General features: G+C 38.3%; 1 protein-coding gene across 5 annotated transcripts in view; it reads right to left on the bottom strand.

Annotated features, from left to right (window-relative positions):
* Positions 1–2,373: 2,373 nt before the first annotated feature.
* ARFGAP1 (ARF GTPase activating protein 1) overlaps positions 2,374–22,463 on the bottom strand; it is a 59,608-nt gene continuing 39,518 nt past the window's right edge. For 3 of the 5 annotated variants that reach the window (XM_075517577.1, XM_075517575.1, XM_075517578.1), the window contains 10 exons: positions 21,333–21,504; positions 20,027–20,127; positions 19,171–19,260; positions 18,391–18,487; positions 15,683–15,739; positions 14,613–14,645; positions 11,257–11,313; positions 9,165–9,224; positions 7,894–7,970; positions 2,374–7,403 (listed from right to left, as the gene is read on the bottom strand). In XM_075517577.1, coding sequence (XP_075373692.1) covers positions 7,049–7,403; positions 7,894–7,970; positions 9,165–9,224; positions 11,257–11,313; positions 14,613–14,645; positions 15,683–15,739; positions 18,391–18,487; positions 19,171–19,260; positions 20,027–20,127; positions 21,333–21,504 — 1,099 coding nt within the window. In that variant the 3' untranslated portion in view covers positions 2,374–7,048. The remainder of the gene's footprint in view (positions 7,404–7,893; positions 7,971–9,164; positions 9,225–11,256; positions 11,314–14,612; positions 14,646–15,682; positions 15,740–18,390; positions 18,488–19,170; positions 19,261–20,026; positions 20,128–21,332; positions 21,505–22,463) is intronic. The other 2 variants (XM_075517579.1, XM_075517580.1) reach the window with 2 other exon arrangements.

Raw genomic sequence — 22,463 nt, 5'->3', positions numbered from 1 at the left:
AGAGACCCACAAGTGGTTTTAGATTCAGACTCTCTGTTCCTGCCTGTACTGCAGCAACACTGGGAAGCCTAAGCTGAATGGTTAAGCCCTGTCTAGGTAGACTAAATTTGCAATTAAAGTCCAGTGTATTGCATTGAGATACACCCCAAAAGTGACAGCTGATGGCTGGAGTCAGTAGGAAATTTGTGAACACAGAGTTAAAATAGCAATTCGCTCCTGGACTGTAACAAGCTTCTATGCAATAACACCACACAGAAAGGTTTCTGTAAAGAAGAAAATGCCTAGTTTGACCTTGATCACAACAGCCTTTGTATAGTCTGGTGCATCAATTTACATATATTAACCATCCATGTCAGCAGAGTAGGGGAAAAAAAAAAAGTATATACACGTGGGTTTTGCCCTAGGTAGTCAAACACTTTTATATTTAAGGCAACTTGAGCAATCCAGTGAAGAATTGCTGATATTAAGCAGTAGCACTTTGATTAAAGTGGGGAAATGTTTTCTCATAAAGACACATTCCAGCCTTTCTGTGTTTCCTGGCAGAAGCAGATTTATCTATTGTAAAATTCAACAGCCTCAGCAAAGCTGAACAGCCTCTCAGAGGGAGCACACTTTGGCAGAGCTTAAAGGGAAAGACAAAAACCGGTTTACAAACTGTGAAGAGCCAATAGCCCTGGATTTTCCTGCTCGAGCAGCTATCACGATCCTGGTGAGGTACAACACAACTGTATTCTTGGCAGTCCTTGTAACCAGCCCCGCCAGAGAGACGGTCTCTCCCACTTTCCCTCAGCGACTGCAAGTAGAAGTAGGCTTCTCCTAGGAGGTCTTTTCAGTATGTATTTCATCTCTTCCATTTTTAGCCAGTTTAAGCATTGCCGTTGTGGCAGCGTTGGTGAAATTCAGAGCTTGGCAGAGCATCGTTTGAGGATAGAAAAACATGATGAAGTTTCATCTCACCTAAAACAAATATCAGCGACTGGCTCAGAAGAGGAGGCTAACCTTTCTTTTCCGGCGTTACTGATGAGATGCAGCTTCTTGCTGACAGAGCACAAACAGCTGGAGCCAAGACAGACAAGCAACACATCTTGGCCTCCTTGCAAATTACTGACTTAACAGATGATGAATGATCGTGCTGCACGTGCATCGGAGCTTTGGGTTTTACAGCTTCTCAACAGCACAACCCAGCTCCACTTCACTTTCCTTACAGGACTTCCAGTTTTCACCCAACGGCTGCATCCTGCAAACCTTTGTCAAAGCAGTGGAGAAGTGAACAGCCTTCACCCTGTCCCGATGCCTGTTTTGTCCTGGGGTACCTGTGTACTGGTCTAAGCCTGCAGAGTTCGGGGAAGGTGATGGTGGTCAGCCAGCTGCCGAGAGAGCCAAAAGCATGTTGCAAAAGGAAGAGCCCCTGTTGATGAACCTACTGGAACAGGTACAGTGAGAAGGGAAACCAGGACACATCCCCGCTGCCTGCTCTCAGGCACCTCAGAGGGCACAAATGTTTGGTTCCTTAAAAGAAGTGAGCTGTGAACCCCAGGAAACCCAGGCAGTCATCTTCTGAGCCTGCATCTGCTATGAAAGCATAAACAGCTCTATAATGGTAAAACAGCTTAAACTGAACTTGCTCACGGCACTGGGATCAGAGCACAAAGATGACAGTTGTGAAGGGACAAAGAAACATTTACCCAGCAGCAGTGAGTTGGGCATCGTAACCGTAGTAGCGATCTGTTCTCCCTCAAGTCAATGACTATTGTATTTTCTGGTCTACAGACTCCACTTTTTCTATCAGTTTTTGCTTATTGTGCTCAGCTTGAAGTTCAGAATACACATTATTGCTTTGCATGGCATTTTGTACATTTCTAGGTCATTGGCCTCCATATGCTGTCAGAACAGAGGGCCAAAAACCTCCCTCCAGAACCAGCATATCCTGTTTACTGGAAGTAATCCCACTCGAAACCTTTGCATCCAACACACAGAGCAGCCCTTAACGCAGGACGTTACGGCAAGAATGGACACAGCGTATCAGTGGAATAACACCAGTGCGTTACCCAACCCAAACGTCCACTTTTTTGTGTAAAAATCAATACATTTACTTCTACAAGGCAAGTAGGATTTGGTCCTGCTGACCAAGAACATAAGAAAAGAGATTTTAAATTTACACAAAGCTCAGTGCAGTCATGAATCATCTGGAGTACTCACGTGGCTGCTTGGCTAATGAAGGAAACTGGAACCTGAATGTGAAGCATCACCACCAGCTGGAGGATTCATCAGAGGAATCTCACTTCTTGGAAAGAAAAACTGCTTTAAAAGTTACCTTTTCTCCTGTGATAAGTGCCTTTGTAGACAAGCTAATAAAACCTCAGAGTACATAAATCTATTTGCAACCACTTTAATTTCTATTTTATATGTCTCTTTAAATAAAGGAGGCAACCAATGTTGTCTTAAAACTGTTCCTAATTGAAATAGATCTTAAACTAGCATTTAAAGTTAGACTATGAAACTCCAATATATAGAATATGAAACTCCAATATATAAATATAAAGATGAAGCACCTGGTTTGGGCTCTGTCATCAACACTGGCAGCTTCCTTTCTCCCTCATTACTGGCAGTGAAGAATATGCATGACACCAGCACATCAGGACATGCATTCATGCTGTTAATATCAGTTACTCTCCTCCAACAAGACAATTTCGTACTCTTATTGTAACAATACTTTCCTACTTCTTAATTACGAAGCATTTCGAGTTTACTCTGTGATGCTAACCATACTAAGAACTAACTTACTTCATTCAAAAGGCCACATAAGCTATACTAATGCACATGGGTTTAAAATTAACTGAAGTCTCCTGAAAAAGGGCTAAACACCATTCTGCTCCGTATCTCTTTGCTTTATTATAATGCTCTTTAAAAGATGACACTGCAGTTCAAGTCCGGTACCACTCTACAGAACAATGAATAGTGTTCACTGAAATTGCCATTCCTGTGAACTTCACATAAAACACATCAGGAAAATTAAAGATACAGTACTCCATACTGACCAAGATTCTGCTGGCATGAAAATGAAAGAGGGCTCTACAACTAGAGGTCACTAAGCCATTACAATCTTATTCTAATAATGGACACGGTAATGTTTCTTGATTTCTGTTTAAATCACCGATTGCTCAAGCCTTTCTTAACAGGGTTACTGAACTTTAATATTGCCAAAGTAAGGTGAGAACTGAAAGACCTTGGTAGAATGCTATTCTCCAAGAGGACTACTGTATCTTTAAATGTATCCTGGATTAAACAACAAAGGTTTTACCTACACTTGTTAAATTATTGCACAGATCGTTACACTGATAAATACATTATGAACCCATGGAATGTTACACAGTCTGGCCTGGAAAATAAAAGCAGCAGCATTATCCTTGAGGTCTCAACTATGAGGGAGAGCTGGCCAAGCACTTCTTGAAATATTATAATTATTAACATGTTTCAAGACACAAATGAAACATTTTAAAATAATCCCTAACTCCTAGGATTTAGGTTCCTGGTTCAGGAACATTCTCTAAGACTTTCACTCTTTTGCAAGTGGCACTTAGTTCAGACTACCCGTAGGAATCCAGCTGCTCTGTATTTTCCAAAGTTGAAGCCATACAAAGGAATAAACCAGTTTGAAACACTAGGAAATTTAAACCAAACGTTGCAATGTCCAATTGTTGCAGTAGTCTTTTCACCTTCTGCGCTCTCTCCTGGCAATTTGCTTATACAACTTAAAATTGTTAATACACGGTGTGGGACTGAAAATGGAGCCCTCTTCATCCACCAAACAGGTGGAGCACCCAGTGACACTAAAGCCTTGCCAATCCACATGCTCACCCAGATTCCACGGCCGTATCTTCACTTAAGATCGGTAACCTCAGCTCTGGCATGCTGCACTCAATGCCTCTGTTTATAGTGCTCATGATCAGGCCAAAAAAAAAAAAGAGGATTTGGGGAGAGGAGGGGGAATAAGAAAAAAAAAAAAAAAGTCTAATTCATAAACACTCACTCCACACATGCACCTTGATTGCATGCATTCTGCCAAACTGCAGAAACTTCCCAACCATCTACACTAAAAAAGAAGGGGGGGGGGGGGGGAAGTAAAATCCAGTAAAACAGAGGCTTTGCAAAAGAAAATGCCCTCATTTCATCCTCTCCTCTGGAAGACATGGTAAAACGTTCAGATTCAGACAAGTCATAAAAAATACCGATTTGCCTGGCAAACTGAGACCAGTTGGTATACTAGTTTTGTGGCTGCAGTTACACTTTCTGCCATTCTGTTGGTTTTTAGTATCTTCCACTAATACCTTTCTGGGAGTTGCAGCATTTTGTTGCCTCTCTACAGCACCGCAAAGAGAGAGATGGCAACTGTTCTGTCACTGTCTCCTCAACTGGAAGAAAAATCATTACCCAAAGCTTCTGCCTGAGTAGGGCTCTGGCTGCTTAGTTTAATTTAGAACATAAAGTTTCCAGAGATACAAAAATAAAACCAGAAGAACAAACAAATGGCTCATGCCAATTGTAGCTGCAAGTGATATATAAATAAACCAGTTTTCTCCTAGGCAAACCACACAGCTGAGGAGAACATACGCATACACATCACAATACCGTTGATTGAATGGACTGAAATAAAGCTTATCCTGCTACAAGCTATTTTAGGAGGTTTATGAAAGAGAAACTGTAATAAATTTGTACACAGGAAGCTGCATCAGCTTCACATCACTCCAGACAGACACCAGCAGTCAGACAGTGCAACCCATCGGATGCATTTTGCCATCACTGCTACTGCAACACTTCACAAAGACTAACCGTTAGTCAAAGACTGGGCAGTGCCACTTCACATACATTACACAGCACCGCCTTCAAAGTACATGCATTACAGTTTCGTACTGGGCAGCAGACAAATGACAAGTAGGCAACAGAGGTGTATGCATAAAAATACAAAGTTACGTTCGACATGCAATTAAGCTATGACAAAGGTATATTTGGAACTGGAGAAAAAGCAGAACAAAATCCTTGTTTTACAGTCAGGCTGTAAACTTCTGCCAATGGTACCACAAGCAGCATTGTAAACCGAGATCTCTCGTGCCTTCCGCACTTCCAAAGGGTCGGCGTGTCAGCAAGAACGCCTCACATGGCTCAGCCTAGAGTGCTTGGGTTGCGAGCAGCGCTGGGTCCTGCTGCACGAGCTTCAGAGACCACACTATCAGGAGAAGTGAGGGGAAAAAAAGAAATCCCAGCTCTTGCAAGACAGGGCTAGAGAAGACTAGAAAAATATTCACCATCTGAAAGGTCCTACTAATAGAAATACAGAATCAGGCTATAAATAGAGCTACTTCTACTTAGACTTAAGCCTTTAAAATCTGCTACTTTTGAGGCAATTTATGATTTTCCTTCCTTTTTAATCTCTTGATATTACTATAAGCTCAAAAACCTCTGTGAAGAGAAAAAGAAATGAAGCATTATTTAAGGTATCTTTGACAACTTAGGCTGGTTGTTTGCTTGAACAAATTAACTAATTTTAAAAAGGAAAGGCTTTTTAGGTATGTATTAAGATTTACAGCGTCCACAGTAAAGAACTCCATGCTGGTAGTAAAGCAGACTACCCAACGACATCGTGATTTGAAGTTTTCAAGTGAGCTGATTGTTTTCGGGCTGAGTGTACATTTACAGCCCACCCCCAAAAATAAAATGGGATACACGGGACACCTTTGTTGTTAAAGTCACAATTCTTCTGTAGAAGTTATGGTTTGTGTCATGCAAAGCAATTTGTTCGGTCAAAACTGAGACATAACTGAATCTTCTATTTCATTCCTTAATGCTGACAAGGAGTTTCTAAAGTTTCCAAAATAGTGTTTCCTTAACAAGATCCAGGAAGAAAATGTAGAGAAATACATGATAGAAACAGAGATATAGTTTGACATATTAAAGATTAATTTGGAAAACATCTGCTTAATTTAAATTTTACTATTAAATCCAGACATCTACTCATCTTGAAAGGGGCTTGCTGCCAGCCTCTCTCCTCAATGTTCTCATATTTTCCACCCATTTTTTTTCTTACTGGAATCTTTTTTATAAATTTGTTTCACTGCCAAGTTGCCAAATAGATGTCCAAACGGCCATAAGCAGCAGAAAGATCTCATTTTTATCAGAATAGATAAAATAGATGGGTAGAAGGAAGAAAGACAGAGAAAAAACAGACTATATAAAATACTCAAACTGGGGAAAGGGCATAGGAAAGGAAGGAGAACACCACAGCTTTGCATTTTATCTGTGTAGGAGAGCTGCACCGTGCAAACTCTTAACGCATTGAGCAAGTAGGGCAAGTAGAGCCATTCTGGATATCCCTTGATAGCTCAGGTCAAAACTATGAGTTTACACAAATAATTATCTAGCTCTAGATTCCTTATTAATTCTAAGGGGAGAAAATAAGTTTTAAAAGACTAAAAAAAAAAATCTCAAAGTTTAAAAACAAAGCTCCAATAAAAGTATCTTAAAGACTGTCTTGAATTGCCAGACTTAATATGGTCAGAGCAATCCATAAGGCATTTGAACTAGATCTATTCAACTGCAGTTTGCTTATTTAATGGCTATATTTTCAAGACACACCCTGTCCTTTGTTTGCATTAAACACCTCAGGTCATGTCAAATTATATGAGGACTGGATGAATACATATTAACCTACACATACAAGGTTGTGCCATGAAAGTGTGCTTGCACTGATTTTCTTTTTTTTCCTTTGAACGTTCGTGTTAAGAAAGTCGCTGTACCCAGCTCCAATAGTGCAAGGAGAATATAGTTATCACTATCCTTAAAAAAGGGAGAGCCACCTTTATGTAATAAAAGATTCAGATGCTACTTTTTTTTCCCTAAACCGGGATAGAAGAAAGGAGAATGAATGGGAAGCACAAAAGTAACAGATCAGTAAGGTCAACCAAGATACTCCAGTTGCGTGTAAAACTTTCTCCCCTCAATCAGCCAGCATAGCCTCCCTTTCCTAGCTGTGCAAAACAGGGTTAACAAAGTTCTACCAGTTCTGGTTATCCCACCCACCATCAGCTGAAGATGCCTTTTTTGTTGCCTTAGGAGGTTTTTTGGTCTTGCTCTCCCCTCCTGTGTTTTCCCAGTTGGTCTCCCAATTTTCCCAACTGTCACTGTTACTGTTCTTGTTGTTGGAGACTGTTCCTGAGCCCCACACGTCCCAGCTATCGGAGCTCTTCTTCTCTGTGGAATTGTCCACATAGGTCCAGCTCTCACTGCTTGGAGATTTATGAGCTTTTGGTGGATCTGAGTTGCCAAAGGTCTCCCAGAAGCTTTGATCTACAGCATTGTTCTGGTAGCCCTCCCCTCCACTGTTCTGGTAGCTGTCTCCCTCAGCTGGTCTTTTATGAGGGGAAAAAAAAAAGGAAGGTAGAAATAAATTAGTTATGACAAACAGAACAATAAAAATAAATGACCACAAACAAAGAAAACTATAACGCTACTGCCCTTTGCTTAAACAAAAACTGAGGATAAAGGCAGAAGAACTAAATATATTGCTCCGAATAGCATAAGCTTATATTCTAATTCGTAGATTTTTGTTAACAGCCTTAAGGACTAATAGGCCCAGGACGAGGGGATATGCATTTGGAATAATTTTAAGACCAAGGTGCCATGCACTATTTTGTTCTCAGTTTGACAACTGTCATAAACAAATATGATTGAATTCCTCCTGTATTACATACAGGAGGTATTACATACAAGAGGACTACTAGCAAAGACAGAATTAATTTCTTCATATTTAAAAATTACCTGCTACTACTATATTGCAGAGAACATACAGGAGACAAAATTATGTTTTTAAAGACGACACAGAAAATAACAAAAAAATACCTTTCAGAATTATCATCTGGTTTGCCAGAAAAAAAAGTGGTGACGTCTCGCCATCCCTTACTTCCAACTCCCTGAACCTAGAGAAAAAAAAGACACTCCATTCATTTGGACTGAACCAACACCTCTTCCAAGTCCAACAGCAAAAGCCACACTACATTCCTCCACTTTTTCAGATAAAGAGAACACATTTAATCAGAAAATTTCACTCAGAACTTAATAATATTTTTGACGGGCAGTTACGTGGTTAATGTAAAGAACATACATTTGACAGCACCGTGTTGCTGGAAGATGTGAAAAGTAGGTCAAGTTTAGCTTCTTCACCCATCATTGTCAGTAACAGCTTTTGAATTCTCTCCTAGACTTCCTTGGCAAAAGTGCTGGAATTACTCCTTACATAAAATTAAACTTAATGACAGCACTGATGTTTTGATGTTACGATTCATGTAACTAGTATTTGTATCTCTACTGTTCTACAAAACTACTTTCACCCCATTTCAGTAGTATTATTTCACTGCCCATGTAAAACAGGCCAAAAGTTGAGTTCTAGGAGAATCCTTTGGGGGTTATTATAATGGACTAGCATTGGATTAGAAACACAAATTCTGAAGTGACACCCATGAAAGTTACTATTCTAAATCATATACACAGAGGATGAATCCCAGAATTCAGACTTCACGTTGCCAGGCTCTAAGCAGAGCCAGTAACATCCCTTATTTTATTCAAATATTCTCAACATTTAAGGCACTAAGCTGGTACATGATAGAGCTTCCAGTGCTGACTTTCACAGTGCTAGAAAGACAGGCTCTCCTAGGTAACACTGTACAAGTTACCAAAATAGGTATTGGATTGTGCAGGACTTCTGTACTTAGCAGTTGTAGAGACCACTTACCACATTACCAAACAATGATAGCAAAAGAAGACAAAGAAAAAAGGTACAGAACATTAGTAAGTTGAACCATACAAATGTAACGCAAGCTGTCTCCATATTCTCTAACAGACATTTTCTTTTTGTGTTTGGGACACTGGCTGTTTTATAACTCTACATCATGCCCTCGGTGAAACTATTATGAGGACTACATCATACCTATATAGTTTTTTAACACCCCAACAGAAGTACTGCATACTGAAAATTACATTTTCAAAATTTCTGTATTCAACGCAAGCAGAGACTGAAGGTGCACTGGGGTTTTGTTTCACTACAAACTCTTCATAAGAATATGGAGACTGGCTTACTGTTTGGCCTCCTTAAAGGCAGGCAGGCCACTTCATACCTTGCTGGCCAACTGTGATACCCCCACGGTGACCTCCTCAAATATTTTGCCCTCTTTCACCTACATGAATCAAAGTATTGGTAATTAGTCATAAAACAAAGTATTATTGAAACCTTAAGACAAACTTACTTGTGCTTAACAGATAAAAACAAAAAGTGTAAAAAAAAAAAAACAAACCCCAAACTGAAAGTGACTCAAAATCAAAAGTCAAAAATCAAAGTCAAAATCAAAATCAAAGTCAAAGATAACAAAGTTAAGAAAATGACATATAGAGTCCACTGATCTCTATGGAGTGAACCTCAGGCCTTTGATGCTTGTGGGAGTTTTCTACTGATATACATACAGTTTGAGGAAGGTGTCATTACACTAATGCTGAGCATAAAAATACAGTACAAAAAAATCTGCAAATGCGACATTTTGTAAATATATTTTACTATATAAAAGATTTGGTTTGGAGAGATTAAAAACCTATCAGATCCATTTTATTCTCTATCTTTTATACATGCTTATTTAAATATTAAAAGGGCTTTGAACTGTTTGGTGCCTCTCACCAATTAATAAATGGCAGCTGTTCCAAAGCAAGTGACTTTATATAACCATATATGTGCCAGGCTGTGATCACTGAATACTTACTTCAGAAAGTAACACTTACTTAGAACTAACAGCACAACATCCTAAGGGAAACAGACCTTTTTTTTTTAAATATAGAATGCAACATTCCTCATTAAACTGTCCTACAAAAATAAAAATCATCTCAAGGAAATGCACCCTAAAAATAACCCTGAAAATAAAGCATCTAAGCACTCTGAAATAAGTTGTGGATAATTCTAGGGAATAGGAAACCAATTAGAGTCTTCTCCTGTGATTTGAAATGCTATGTAAAGAATGTTGAATTAATAAAGGTAATGCAAGAGAAATTATTTTGTAATGTGATTAAACCGTTCTTCTCAAATTGAAAATTAATCCATATCCCAAAGTGGTGACACTGCTTCTCTTACGAGAGCAAAATTAGTCTGCTTTATCAAAACCAATATATTTTGGGAAAAGGTACGTAGGTAAGTAGAGCAGCACATTCTCAGAAAAGACTTCATCAAAATTTTGGAGCTGATCCAAAATTCTAGAGGCACAGGACAAATGCATGCCAAATGGGAAAGATGTAAAAGTACATTTTTTTAAACACATGAAACAGGAAGGCAACATTTGACACTAGGGAGAATCTTTGACTAAAATTTGTAGTATCAGTGATCACTAGTCATTTATGAGAACTGCCTTGCTTTTTTTACATGCCCACTAGTGACTCTCTGTATTTACTCAGGTCAGCATGTGTGCTTTCTTCCAACTGCTGTTGGAAGTGCCATTAGCCACATTTTTTTGGTCACTAACAATTGTAAAGGGAAGATGAAAATCTGCTTCAAACTAGTTTCCTAGTAACAACACAGTAACTAGAACTGCTAATCGAAATGTTACTTTGACCACACTTTGCGTACGAATGCATGCAAAACTTGGTTTTAAATGACTACACAACATTCTGAAGGAACACCAAATAAAGGCTGCAAGAACATGTTACTTCTATTGATAAATTGTCCCCATTCATCTTAAACATATACTTTGCCCCAAATTCTACTGCCCCCGATGAGGCAGCAGATGAACTACAATGGCCCAAAGATGCCTAGCTAAATTAAAACAATACTGGCAAGCAGATGGGTAACGCTATGAACTTAACACTCAAAGATAGTACTAATAGTTATTTTTTTTAGTAACTGATTTTTATATTCATTTAGGGTGCATTTTCATCTTGCCCCATCTTCCGTTATTGAAAGCATGAAATCTATAAAATAGTATCTAACGGGGAAGAATGTAACAGACTCTTGTGGACATGGGAAAAATTAGCGGAGGGAAATTACCCTCATTAACCTTTCTTTGCTAACATACTAGCTTTGAATTATTTGATGTTTCCCCTTTGCTGCTGTGCTAGTATATGAAAAAACAGAAGGACGCACTGACAAACTGGGCAGTTGTGGCAGGACAAAACAATCGCTCCCTAAGTCAGCATAACCACATTCTGCAAGTAATTTACTAGTTCCAAAGTTACCTTTTCTTGTGCAGGTTTGAGAACATTTTCATTTAATGTCTGACCTAACTCTGATGCCTATTTAAAAGCAAAACAAAAACAAAGTCAGTTACATTTTCCTTTAAAAAAAAAAAAAAAAACCACCAAAAACCCAAAACAAAAAACACAGCCAACATCTTCTGCAGCCTAATTTCTCAGCAGTATCTCCAAAAACAAGTGAAGCCTTAAGCTTTGATTCATACAAGCAGAATGAGCTGAAAAGCACACACAGTACAGTGCTGCAGAAAACATTAAAAGAAAATAAATTAAAAACAGATGCACATGGCAATAGGTTGTTGGAGATGCCCAGAGCCCAAGCAAAGTCTGAGCTTGCACCGGAAGCAGAAGCAATGGTTCAACCAGCAATAGCCTAGAAGACAGGCCCCTTGCTGATGCCTGCAGCTGAATATTTGGAAGAACTGCCCTCATCCACCCTTATTTTTCCTTACTAATGGAATTACTTGTAGAATTAGATCTTTTTGGCCAATTTTTCACCAATTCTTCTGTCTTGTAGTGCTGCAATTGTCATCTATTAACAACTGCCCAATTGTTTCTAAGCCATACACAAGAGGCAAACCTGTGACAGAAGATTTTTGTAATCTTTTTTACAGCTCCAGGTTTGCAGGGAGAGAAAACAGTGAACTTCATTGCAATCCAGAAATCTATTGCAATCCAGAACAAGTACAAGGATATTGTACTTCAGAGGCATCTTACAAAAATGTAAGCCCACAGTATAAGTCACAAAATTACTTTCATAAGACAATATTGACACGGACAGCAGGGTTTGCAAATGTTTCATTTGAAATCATTCCTTTCCCTACTACCATAATAAGCTTTTGATTGATTTAAACTTTTCTTTACAATTGCCGTATTATACCGATTACCTTCGAAATTAGCCCAATTAATCCAAAAGGGCCAATCTGCTTGCAAGACAAACATTATTCCTGAACATTAGCAGAGACTAATGAAGTTTCGTTTCCTAAGGGTTTGTATCTTATCGCTAACATTGCTTAGGGTGTGAGCCTTCATTCATATTCTTCCTGGGGATGGAGCATCCTGAGCATCCTTCCTCCACAGATTCCCAGGTGTCTAAAAAGCCTTTCCCTTAGCCACAGCACTACTAGAACTCCCCTCTACCCAACCACCAATATCTCCAATACTTCTACTCCTTACCAGTTCAAAAGTTATTTGAGAAGACAAAGGCAAAAGGTAACCCCATTTCCACCTAGTAAGAAACGTGAATGCACATCACAGAAGGTTTGTTTCCATTGGAAGTGAGGCTAGAAAGTGTTTAAGAAAAACAAAAAAGGGGATTTTTCACCTTTGAAAAATCCTTCAGAGTCTATTAAAGCTGGCAAACTGTTTATGTTATGTAATAAAGAGTGTAACACACTCAGACTAACAGTTCAGGCATGCTAAGTGAATTCATTGCTAGAATCGGGAAGAATTCTTCTATTATCCCATTTACTCAACCACACAATTTTGTAAATAGGGAAAGGGAAGATTTGGGTACAATTGTGTTTCCACCTGAATCGCTTCTTCATCTTTACTATTACTGAATGTAGGTTAGCATCCTAACCACCATTACAAACACATGTAATGGGGCATTTATTAATTAAAGAGTCTGCCTTCAAACAACACCCCAGGGTAGCTCTTGGTATACTGCATTCCTGGATCAGACATGCAAACGGAAATCCTGAAGTCATCTGTGTTTATGAAGAGCATGGACAAAAGTACAGCATGTTTTCTGAGAGTGCAGAGCTTGGATATCTCTATCCAATTTAACCTATTTTAAATAGGTTTGAAGAAACATTACTGTATGAAACACACAACATTATTCTAAACAGATTTGACTTAAGGCAAAAAAAGAAAAGACAGCTCAAGAGCAACTGCACGTATTCAGCACGAACAGCGACAAGGAGTCCATGCACAAGAATATATGTGAGGGCGTTACCGGCTCTGGCTGCTGCTTGTAGCCCCAAAACTTTACCCAGACAGCAAAAGAGAAAGAGCAAGGAAGGTAGAAGCAGCTTTTAGCAAAAAATTGGCAGCATTTTTTCAGGCAAGTTAAGTAGCATGAACCTTTTCCAACTTTAACATCTACTGACAAGACAAACAGTGAATATGTTTGGTCACTGGACACCAAATATACTTTTAAACAAAATATTACATCGAAAAGATGTTAAAACTATTCTAGAGAGCAAAAGATCAGATGTTTCAGGAACAAAATTGAAGCTTCAGTAACACAGCTTAGACTCTAGAGCACCATGTTGCTGTGGTCCTTGTCAGTAGATGCGATGAGCTTTTATATTTAATATTGTATTTACTTTTGCTGATAATAATAAAGAAAGAACAGTTTTCTAAAAGGGAAACTGCTCAAGGAGTGAAAAAGGAAAATGTGTAGAACACTTAGTTTTTCTTACGTAAGCCAAGCAGCAAATACTTTAAAGCTTCTAAGTATCAAGTTGGGTGCTTTAACAAGACATTTTTGTTGCAAAACGTGCACAAGTTTGGTTTGCTATTTGGAGTATTAATATCCTACTGCATACATCTGTTTGAACACCAACACCCGCAGTTTCACATTTGTTTTGAGCAATAGCATCCTATGCAGATCAGAAAGCATGCCGGGCTAATGCTATACATACAGGAAGAGTTACAGTTCAAAGTAAAACTCCCTATATCATCCATTAATATATGTAAGCCCTCTCTTACTCAGAACTTTGGCACATTAAGAATCCTATTCTTTTACGCATTTTTACATTTGAATGTAAAACTTTTCCATGCAAACAGATCTTGCTTATGTCAGAGCTCTGTGTAATTCAGGTCTGACTGTTTTAACTGTACTTTGAAAGAGGAAATGCTTTTGTAATTGCTATTTTTTTAAATACACGCAAGCAAGTTAATTTAATAACAATATTAAGCAGTTCACATTTGTAATATTTTATTAGGCTTTAGCAATGGAAAGATGGCTTGCATTATATTATATCATATCACAAAGAAAACTACTTCAAGATAGACCACATTTAAGGTTCACAAAAATAAAATAACGCTATTTTAAATCTGCAAGCATGAATTAAAGCATTTCATTCTACTGCCTCGCCAATACACCCGACAGTTAAACACAGCAGAGTATCACTGTTTATTTCTTGCTTAATTTGATCCTTGCAGTTGATTGCAATCCCCACAGAAATAAAAGCTAGAACCTAAAAATTACTGTGCACTATGAAGAATAAACACACTGGTCTGCTGATGATCAAGTCTAAATCAACTGGTGCAGACAAATACGTAATATTTAAAGCAAATTACAGTCAAGAAGACAGAACTAAATCTATAATCACCTTTTGACTTGCTTGAGATCCAAATCTGGTAGCCTGTGAAAAGAAGCAAATACATTCATGTTTAAAAATCACAGGCTTTATTCCTAGTAAACACACATATTTAGAAATGATGCATAATCCTCTCCAAGATGAATGGACCGTTGCCAGAATTTCACAGTGAACAGAGAGTATACATATCACCGGCTCTGGTATCCCAGATTGCTATCCCAGTATTTCTCAACTTAACAACAGGGGGAAGAAAGAGTCTTCAATATAGACTAGACCTTGGTGGGCCGATGCAGATGAGTATCAATATTTCTGCCTCTCATAGTGTCACCCAAAGTATTTTTCTTAAGAGATAACTGTTATGTTCTTCCAAACTTTTGAATGCTAAGCAAACTTTAGAACACAAGGAACACTAAGCAAAACTGAAAAAAGTTGTAATGCACCATTTTCACAAAAAAACCCATTTAATCTCTTTCCACCATCATCTACTTAAAATGTAATAAACTTTTAATTCCTCTGGTTTCAGTCTACAGTTAGTTCAATGACTGTCACCTAAGTGTGCAAATCTGCAGAACATGCAGAGCGTGAAGACCATGCCTCAGCTTTTTCCAAAGAATCCCTCTGGGGACAACCTCTGCCCAACAAGCTTTCTATTTAAGCTAACAAAAATGCCGCAGTCAGAGAGAAGTCAAAGAAAGGGGGGGGGGGGGATCAGCAATTTGTAACTTGGTATTAAATTCCTGCTGAAGAATGCAATTTGGCCTTACTTGGCATAGACCGAAATTTCTGCTTTATTTATAAAAATTTTTGTTTATTAAGGGAGTATAAAAACAGCAGTTGAGTTCTTTCTTGATGCTTACATCCAGTGGACAAATTTACAAAAATATCCATCCAGAAGCATGAGAAATAGTTAAGGCAGAAATCTGCATTCAATGTGCATCTATTTTATATGCCATAGGCAAAGATACACAAAGAGCAGAGTTTAGTTTGTCTTGGTAATACTTTTAAAGATACATCCCTATTAGAACACTAACAGAATCTCTGAGTTTACAAGAATTACACTGAAATACATTTTGTTTACTTACACCCTCCTTAGCAGCTGAGGCAATCTTGCTTGCTCCAGTTGTAAAACTGCTCCATCCCTTTAAAGAAAGTGAGAATGTTGTAAGCTAGGTGTGAATAATAGTGAATAACCAAGTGTTCACTATACACGTTAAATTAAGTCAAATGTTCTCCAGTACACTTTGTCCTGTAGTCATAAGAATTACTTGCTAGTAAGAGCAAAAATTATTGTCTCTCACTTAACTCTATATTAGAGATGAACTTCCATTTTTTGTGTCAAAACAGCTGCAATTTGAACAAACCCGAGTGCTTCAGATGTTACTCTACTAAAAATGGCTACCTGAAAAAAGTTCCTCCCCCCCTCAAGGAAAGTAAAAGAACAAAGACAGACATTAAAATCTTAGTAAACAGAGACTGGCTCTTCAACAAGTAAGCACTGGATGGGGGGGGGGGGGGGGGGGAATTATCAAGGAGCAGCTAAAATGTATGCCTGGAAAAAACTGAAGAGAAATTAAGAATCAGTGCTTAAAAACATGAGGCAGCAACTCATAAAATTGCCATTTCAGCAATTTGCCATTTTGTAATAAAGCTTCAAATTGCTTGTTTTCTGCAAATTTTATCTTTAGAAAATAAAAGAAACAAAGTTTTATTTTGCCTCATTGGTTCTTGGAAGATCTGAAAACCATTGGCCGTTTCTTAAAAGACTTTTCTGTAATGAATCGGAAAAGGTTTCTTCTAAGTACTGATTTGTCAGATACTGATTAAGAAACCAGCTAAAAGAAAGTGGAGCGGGACAGTGCTTCTAATGATTATTTTTTTAACATTAAAAATGACTTCTCAACTGTTTAGATTTCAGTTCTCATTAGTAACCCATTCATCCAGAATCTGCCCAGTAAAACAAGTAGAAAAAAAAACCACCATACTTGAATGGATAAAAAACAGAAACAAATTTTAACATGTCAGTGGTTCTCCTTGTATATAATACTGAATGAAGAAACAGACGTAAGTTTTTTTCTTTGCAGATCATTACCACCTAATTTTAAGTTGTGTTACAGAATCTTTTAAACATGGCGCTATGAGTGCAAGGTTAACATCCATGTCTACCACTGCCTTTTATCAATTTGATTTCCATCAAAGTGTGGATGTTTTGGTAACATATTACCTTTTGGGTAGATTTCCATATAAAGGCCATAAATAGTAGAATCTTCTTCTCATTACTCCTTCTACTTAATTTGACTATGCCACATATTTAGGTTGAGGGAACGTCTTTTAAAAAAAGCAGCAAAAAATATTTTTGCCTATCCTTTTGAAGTCTCTTCATTAATTGTCTTTCTTATCCTATGCTGACACACGAAAAGATAATTATGTCACTATTTGCACAAAAGGCAGTGATGTGACTTACAGTTTTTATGTTAAGCAGAGTCTCAAGGGACTCAAGACAAACCTAAACTGCAATTACATCTGTTCTTTACAGAATGAGCTGGATAGCGCAGTCTGTGTGAATTCTACAGAAAGTGCTCCTTCCGATATGTAACAGCAGAAAATAATGTATATACATAAATATGGCATATGTGGGGAAAAACAATCATACACAGTGGAAGGAAAACGGGTTTCCTCTCTAGGATGAATATGCATGCAAACATTCAGTCTCACTATAATAAATGACTTAAAAGCACACTTAAGTGTGTATCTGTGGTCACAAGAGAGCATTTTAATCATAAGTTTCAATGAGATCACATATTCAAATAATGGTTGACAGTAAGTTGGACAATACAGCATCGTCTCTCCTTTGCTGTCTTAGCACATCTGCAATACGTTACAGATGCGGTTTCTAACCTGAACTCTCTAGCCTACAATCTATGACACACCTAGAAAATACTCAGCAGACCTATACTAAGCACCCTGTGGAATCACCGAGAATACTGTTCAAAGGCTCAGGCATTACCTTTTTCTATTACATTCTAGTGAAATTATTGTATTTAAAAAAAAAAAAAAACAAAAACCAACAAGCAATGGAACTTGGTGTAGATATTTAGACAGATGATATGATGAGGCTCTACAGAAGACTACTGGCCACTAACCCTGGTAGAAAACTTCACTGTATTTCAAAGTGACTCAATCCCAAATACTGTTCAGCACTGTTACTTTGCACCCTGTCAAAGCACCAATATGTCCCTGACTGTCTCCAACTTTATTACCATTTTCCTTCAACAATGCATCTTTCACTATCTCTACTTTAATCACGACAACTGTTCAACCACATGCTGTTATCTCTTCACACTCTGTCACAAGTATTTCAAATGTTTTCACCACTGCTCAGGGCTTCTGGCACCCATGTACACACACATTTCGGTTGTTTTCCACTGAACATACTTAATGTGGTTAACCTATTTAGAGCATTACCAGCCTAACTGCTATTCCCAACAGGTTTTTTCCTCCAAGCCCCATTGAGTATTAGTTCTTAATCCATTGCTATATCCTCATTTCCGTATTTCTATGAGCTGATACCAGACATAATTCCTATGTTTTCCTCAAGTTTCTCCCTTTGTTTTGCCTTTTGAAGTCCACCAGTATCTTCTTCACTCTTTGAGAATACAACCAATACTCTGTATTTCTCTGTATCTACTTGCAGTCTTTAGTTTCTCTTCTCCGTTTACGCTCTCCCATAACAGGGGGTAAAATGGAAGAAAATAGTAATTCAGGTTACAGAAAGCTTCAAGCATTTCCTTACCGAGTACAATGAAGACATAGCATTATTCAGGAAGTCATCCTCTTTTTTCGGAGGGTTTACTGTGTTTCCAAACCCCACGTAGCGATTCTCTTGGCCACTACCATAAGAAAATGAATAAACAGTATCTGTATTAGCATGCATTCATCAAAACCATTAAACAAAAAAACGAAAAGCATGAAAGAATGACAATTGTTGAACAGACTTTAAAATACACCTGGAAAAAGTCCTAAAGCACCTAGCACCCAAAATACAAAACCACTCACTTCATAAAGACATAACACCAACAAGGATCCACTGGGGAATCCTTGCAAATTAAAGTGTCCCCTATGCAAGCCAATGCGGTCCTAATGATTCTCCAGGTTTAACAGATCACTGATACCAGAAGTCTGAGTAAATCCTAATAAAGTGATTCATGAAAATGGGAAAAGGAAAGAAAGAAGAAAACAGTGTTAGCTTTATAAATACCCCTGTTTAACTCAAATCACTATAAGATACTATATACACAAAAAATTCCCTAGTTTGGAGCCCACCACAGTAACATGTTGAGTTACAAGCTCTTTCTTCAATGCTATTCAAACATTTCTGTTATACAAATGCATTAAGAGGCACTTCCCTTCCTCTTACCCTTTATCATATATTATCAACATATTTTTAATAGTAAACAAGATGTAACTGTTAACTAGTGAATCAGGATCACAGTGTGTAGCTGTAAGTATAACATCCGAGTCTTTGTTATGCTAGAGGGCCAGGCACTCAAAAAGTTAATAAATATTGCATTACCCTTGGTAGGAGTTGACATCATCATTTAACCAGTCTTCAAAAGCCTTGTCAGAAGAGGCAGTTGCAGCCTGAGATTGTCCAGCAGAACTACTGAAATGAAAGATTTAAGAATCAAAATGCATAAAGCAAAAACCACTAGCTCAGCAGTGCAGCTTGACATATGTCATAATAATACAGGTGCAAAATTGATTATTTCTTTCGTCTATCAAGTAGGAAACTCTAATGCAACCACTAAAAGCCGCTGGAGTATTGAATGAATAAAGCAACAGTAGACACAGACACAGACAATGCTACTCAGACTACAGCTAGCCCCTGAACTGGCTGGATGATGGCCAGGCATGAAGCGCTTGTTCGCTTGATTTACAACTGCTTTTTCAGTTAACTTGATTCTTTAGTACAAAGAATAACAAACACTACATGCAAAAGCAGCAAAACAAAACTGCTGCGGTCCAGCTTTGATGCTCCCGTTAGTAATTAGCACCATAAGGAAAAAGTCTGTTTCTTCTTCCCTGGCATTCAATCACGAACTGGAACAGCACTGCAGCTAAGGCGAGGCTATGACACACTAAGTGTGATTGACACAAGGACTAGTCTCAGGTCCATTACAAGTCAAGATAAAACCAGCATGGCTTGTCCTCTGCTCTTGCTCACTTGCCTCTGCCATGGTTTAAGGTTCAGGTGGAGGAGGTGGGAATTATTACAGCAATTAAAGCCCTGCTACTTCATATTCCTCAACTTCAGCAAAAGAAATGCTTGTTCAGACGCCACCATTAACAGAATAAAACCAGCAGACATTCAAACATCAGCTTTTGATCCTGCTGTAGCTATATCAACGTTAGATAACAAGAATACATACCGATGAGTGGAAGAGAGAGATGTTTTAGGCTGAGGTGGGGTCCAGTTCCTGGCAGGAGACGTTTCAATGGACCACTCCTTGCCTTCAGCTACTGTAGCTACCTAGAAGAGGTAGGAAAACAACCAAGAATGCTAGGTCAAAATTTTCATACAAGTTATACACTGGTCCTGTAAAGTGAGGACAAGTCATTTTTCCAATTTGCTGCCAGCTGCACAGATCAATTAATTTGTTTTCACAAGAAACTGATTTTTTTCTGAATCTCAGGCTAGTAATGTTGAATTGAACACTGATTTTATTTCAGGCAACTGATTTTAGGCAGCTTCTTCAAACAGGCAAATTTGGTTTGAAGAGGAAAGACTGGATTAATAAAGAGATGTAAGCACTAATCACAGAATAATGGAGGAATAGAAAGAGGTGGATTTATACTCTAGCATAGGGTGGCTAAAACACATACACAGAATTTAAATGTTCTTTCTGCCTCCTTCAAACAAAGGACTTGAACTTCATCTCTTCACCCCATACCGCTCCTCCAATCCAAGTCATGACTTCAGCAAGTTAACATAAAATTTCCGAAGGCCTTGCCACAGAAACTCTATAGTTCCCTGTCTCCTGTACGAAAAGGCCTACAGCACAGAACTTATGAATTCTTTGCTTTCATCAAGATACTCCACCTTAGCCAACCGCCTCCTATTCCTAGCAACTTCTAAAGATGCAAAGAGACAACACCTACAACAAACTGCAAAGCTGCATGGATATCCCCGTGAGCACAGCAGGTACCTTCTCACCACTTCTGTAGCAGGGTCAGCATAAAAATACAGTACCTTTGTAAGTCTCTAAGCTCAGGAGTTCATGTTGTTTGTCATTTCATTTTAGGAAATTCCAAACCTCCACAAAATGATAATGCCATTACAATTACTAATTTATTTGTTTATAGGCCTGCCAGTGTTTGGCAAATTAATTTATCATTTTGTTACTACATACACAAAAGATTTATCAACAATCACTTCAGATAAAACTGTACTGCTGAAGTAGTAAACTGTCTACTGTGGATTGGGACAGCTCCACTGACTAAATAGTTGCAACAAACTGCAGCAGTGAAAATCTGAGCCACCTCAGCTAAATGCAGAAAAGAAAGTTTCTAAAGAAAATTCTTACAAGAGTTGGGAAGAAGCGCTCTAAGACTTACCCCTTTCAAGAACAAAAGGTTGCTACTTTCCCTCCCCCACCCCTTCAAAAACAAGTGCTTACAAAGTACTTGGTATTTTCAGATAGTAGCGGATGAGGACACACACACAACTGAACTTACCTGATCTCTAAAAAGAGCTGCAGCTTTGCTGTTGTACTTCTCTTGCATTGACCAGCAGGGATCATAGTCATCTTGAGACTCCAAGAACTCTCGAAATTTGCTATTACCTCCAGCCTTCATTTTCTCCAGCTCTATATCCTTCCATTTGTCCATGGTTACAGAGCGCACAAAACTGAAAGGCAGTTTTAAAAAAAAAAATTAAAATCACAGCTTGTTATAATTACCAGCTATATCAGCAGGGACAAAAAAAAAAAAAGCTTATTACAACCTATCTCAAAAGTTGGGAGTATAAACATGTCACAGAAGACTCTCCAAGTAAAGAAAGATAGATCATCATAAGAAGGTGGTCAGATCCCCACCGAAATATGCTAAAATCATGCAATTTATTGGCACTTAAAGGAGACAGTCAACAGAAGGCAAGTGACAGAAAAAGCAGCTTTCTTCAAGTGCAGAAATTAATCTAACTCACTATATAAAAGAAACTTTTCCCATACTTCTTCACTCTGCAATTTCCTTTTCCTGTCTGTTTTCACAGTTACACTTAAGTGACCTGCAAGGACACCTCCTGTCCCACTCCGTGCTTCTGCTCATAACGACCATCAGGTACTGACAGCTCAACTGTTTAAAATAGCCTACCCTATAACCTGACCTCATCCCAGGGCATTTATGACTGCAGCTAGCATCTCAACTCTGCTTTGAGCCATAAATTCTTGCCACTGCTCATTAAACTATATTAAAAAAACCCAAACAACAAAACAAACAGAAAAACCCCAAACCCACAAAAAACCCACAGTGCCCTGTTGTTAAATACAAGGTCACAGGGGGGAAAAAAAAAGTGAGACATCATCCTCAAGAAGGTTCTTTAGAACTTGCATCTTGACTGATTTCTTTCTTGTTGTCCCTAAAGAAATACCCTTCATCATATCCTCATCTCAGTAATTTCATTTTTTCTTTCATGTAACATATGGAATAGTTCCAAACTCTCATTTCCTATGCAATTTCCACTCACTAATGAGCTTCAAATCACCCCTTGAAAAGCAAAGCACGTACTTCTGAATGGCCTCCTTGCTTTGGCAATTTCCCTCCTGGACTTCCTCTCCCTTTCTCATTTCAGTAACTATCCCATGCTCT

Source organism: Mycteria americana, chromosome 14, assembly GCF_035582795.1.
Source record: "Mycteria americana isolate JAX WOST 10 ecotype Jacksonville Zoo and Gardens chromosome 14, USCA_MyAme_1.0, whole genome shotgun sequence".
Classification (NCBI taxonomy): domain Eukaryota; kingdom Metazoa; phylum Chordata; class Aves; order Ciconiiformes; family Ciconiidae; genus Mycteria; species Mycteria americana.
This window is presented reverse-complemented; position numbering and strand designations above follow the sequence as displayed.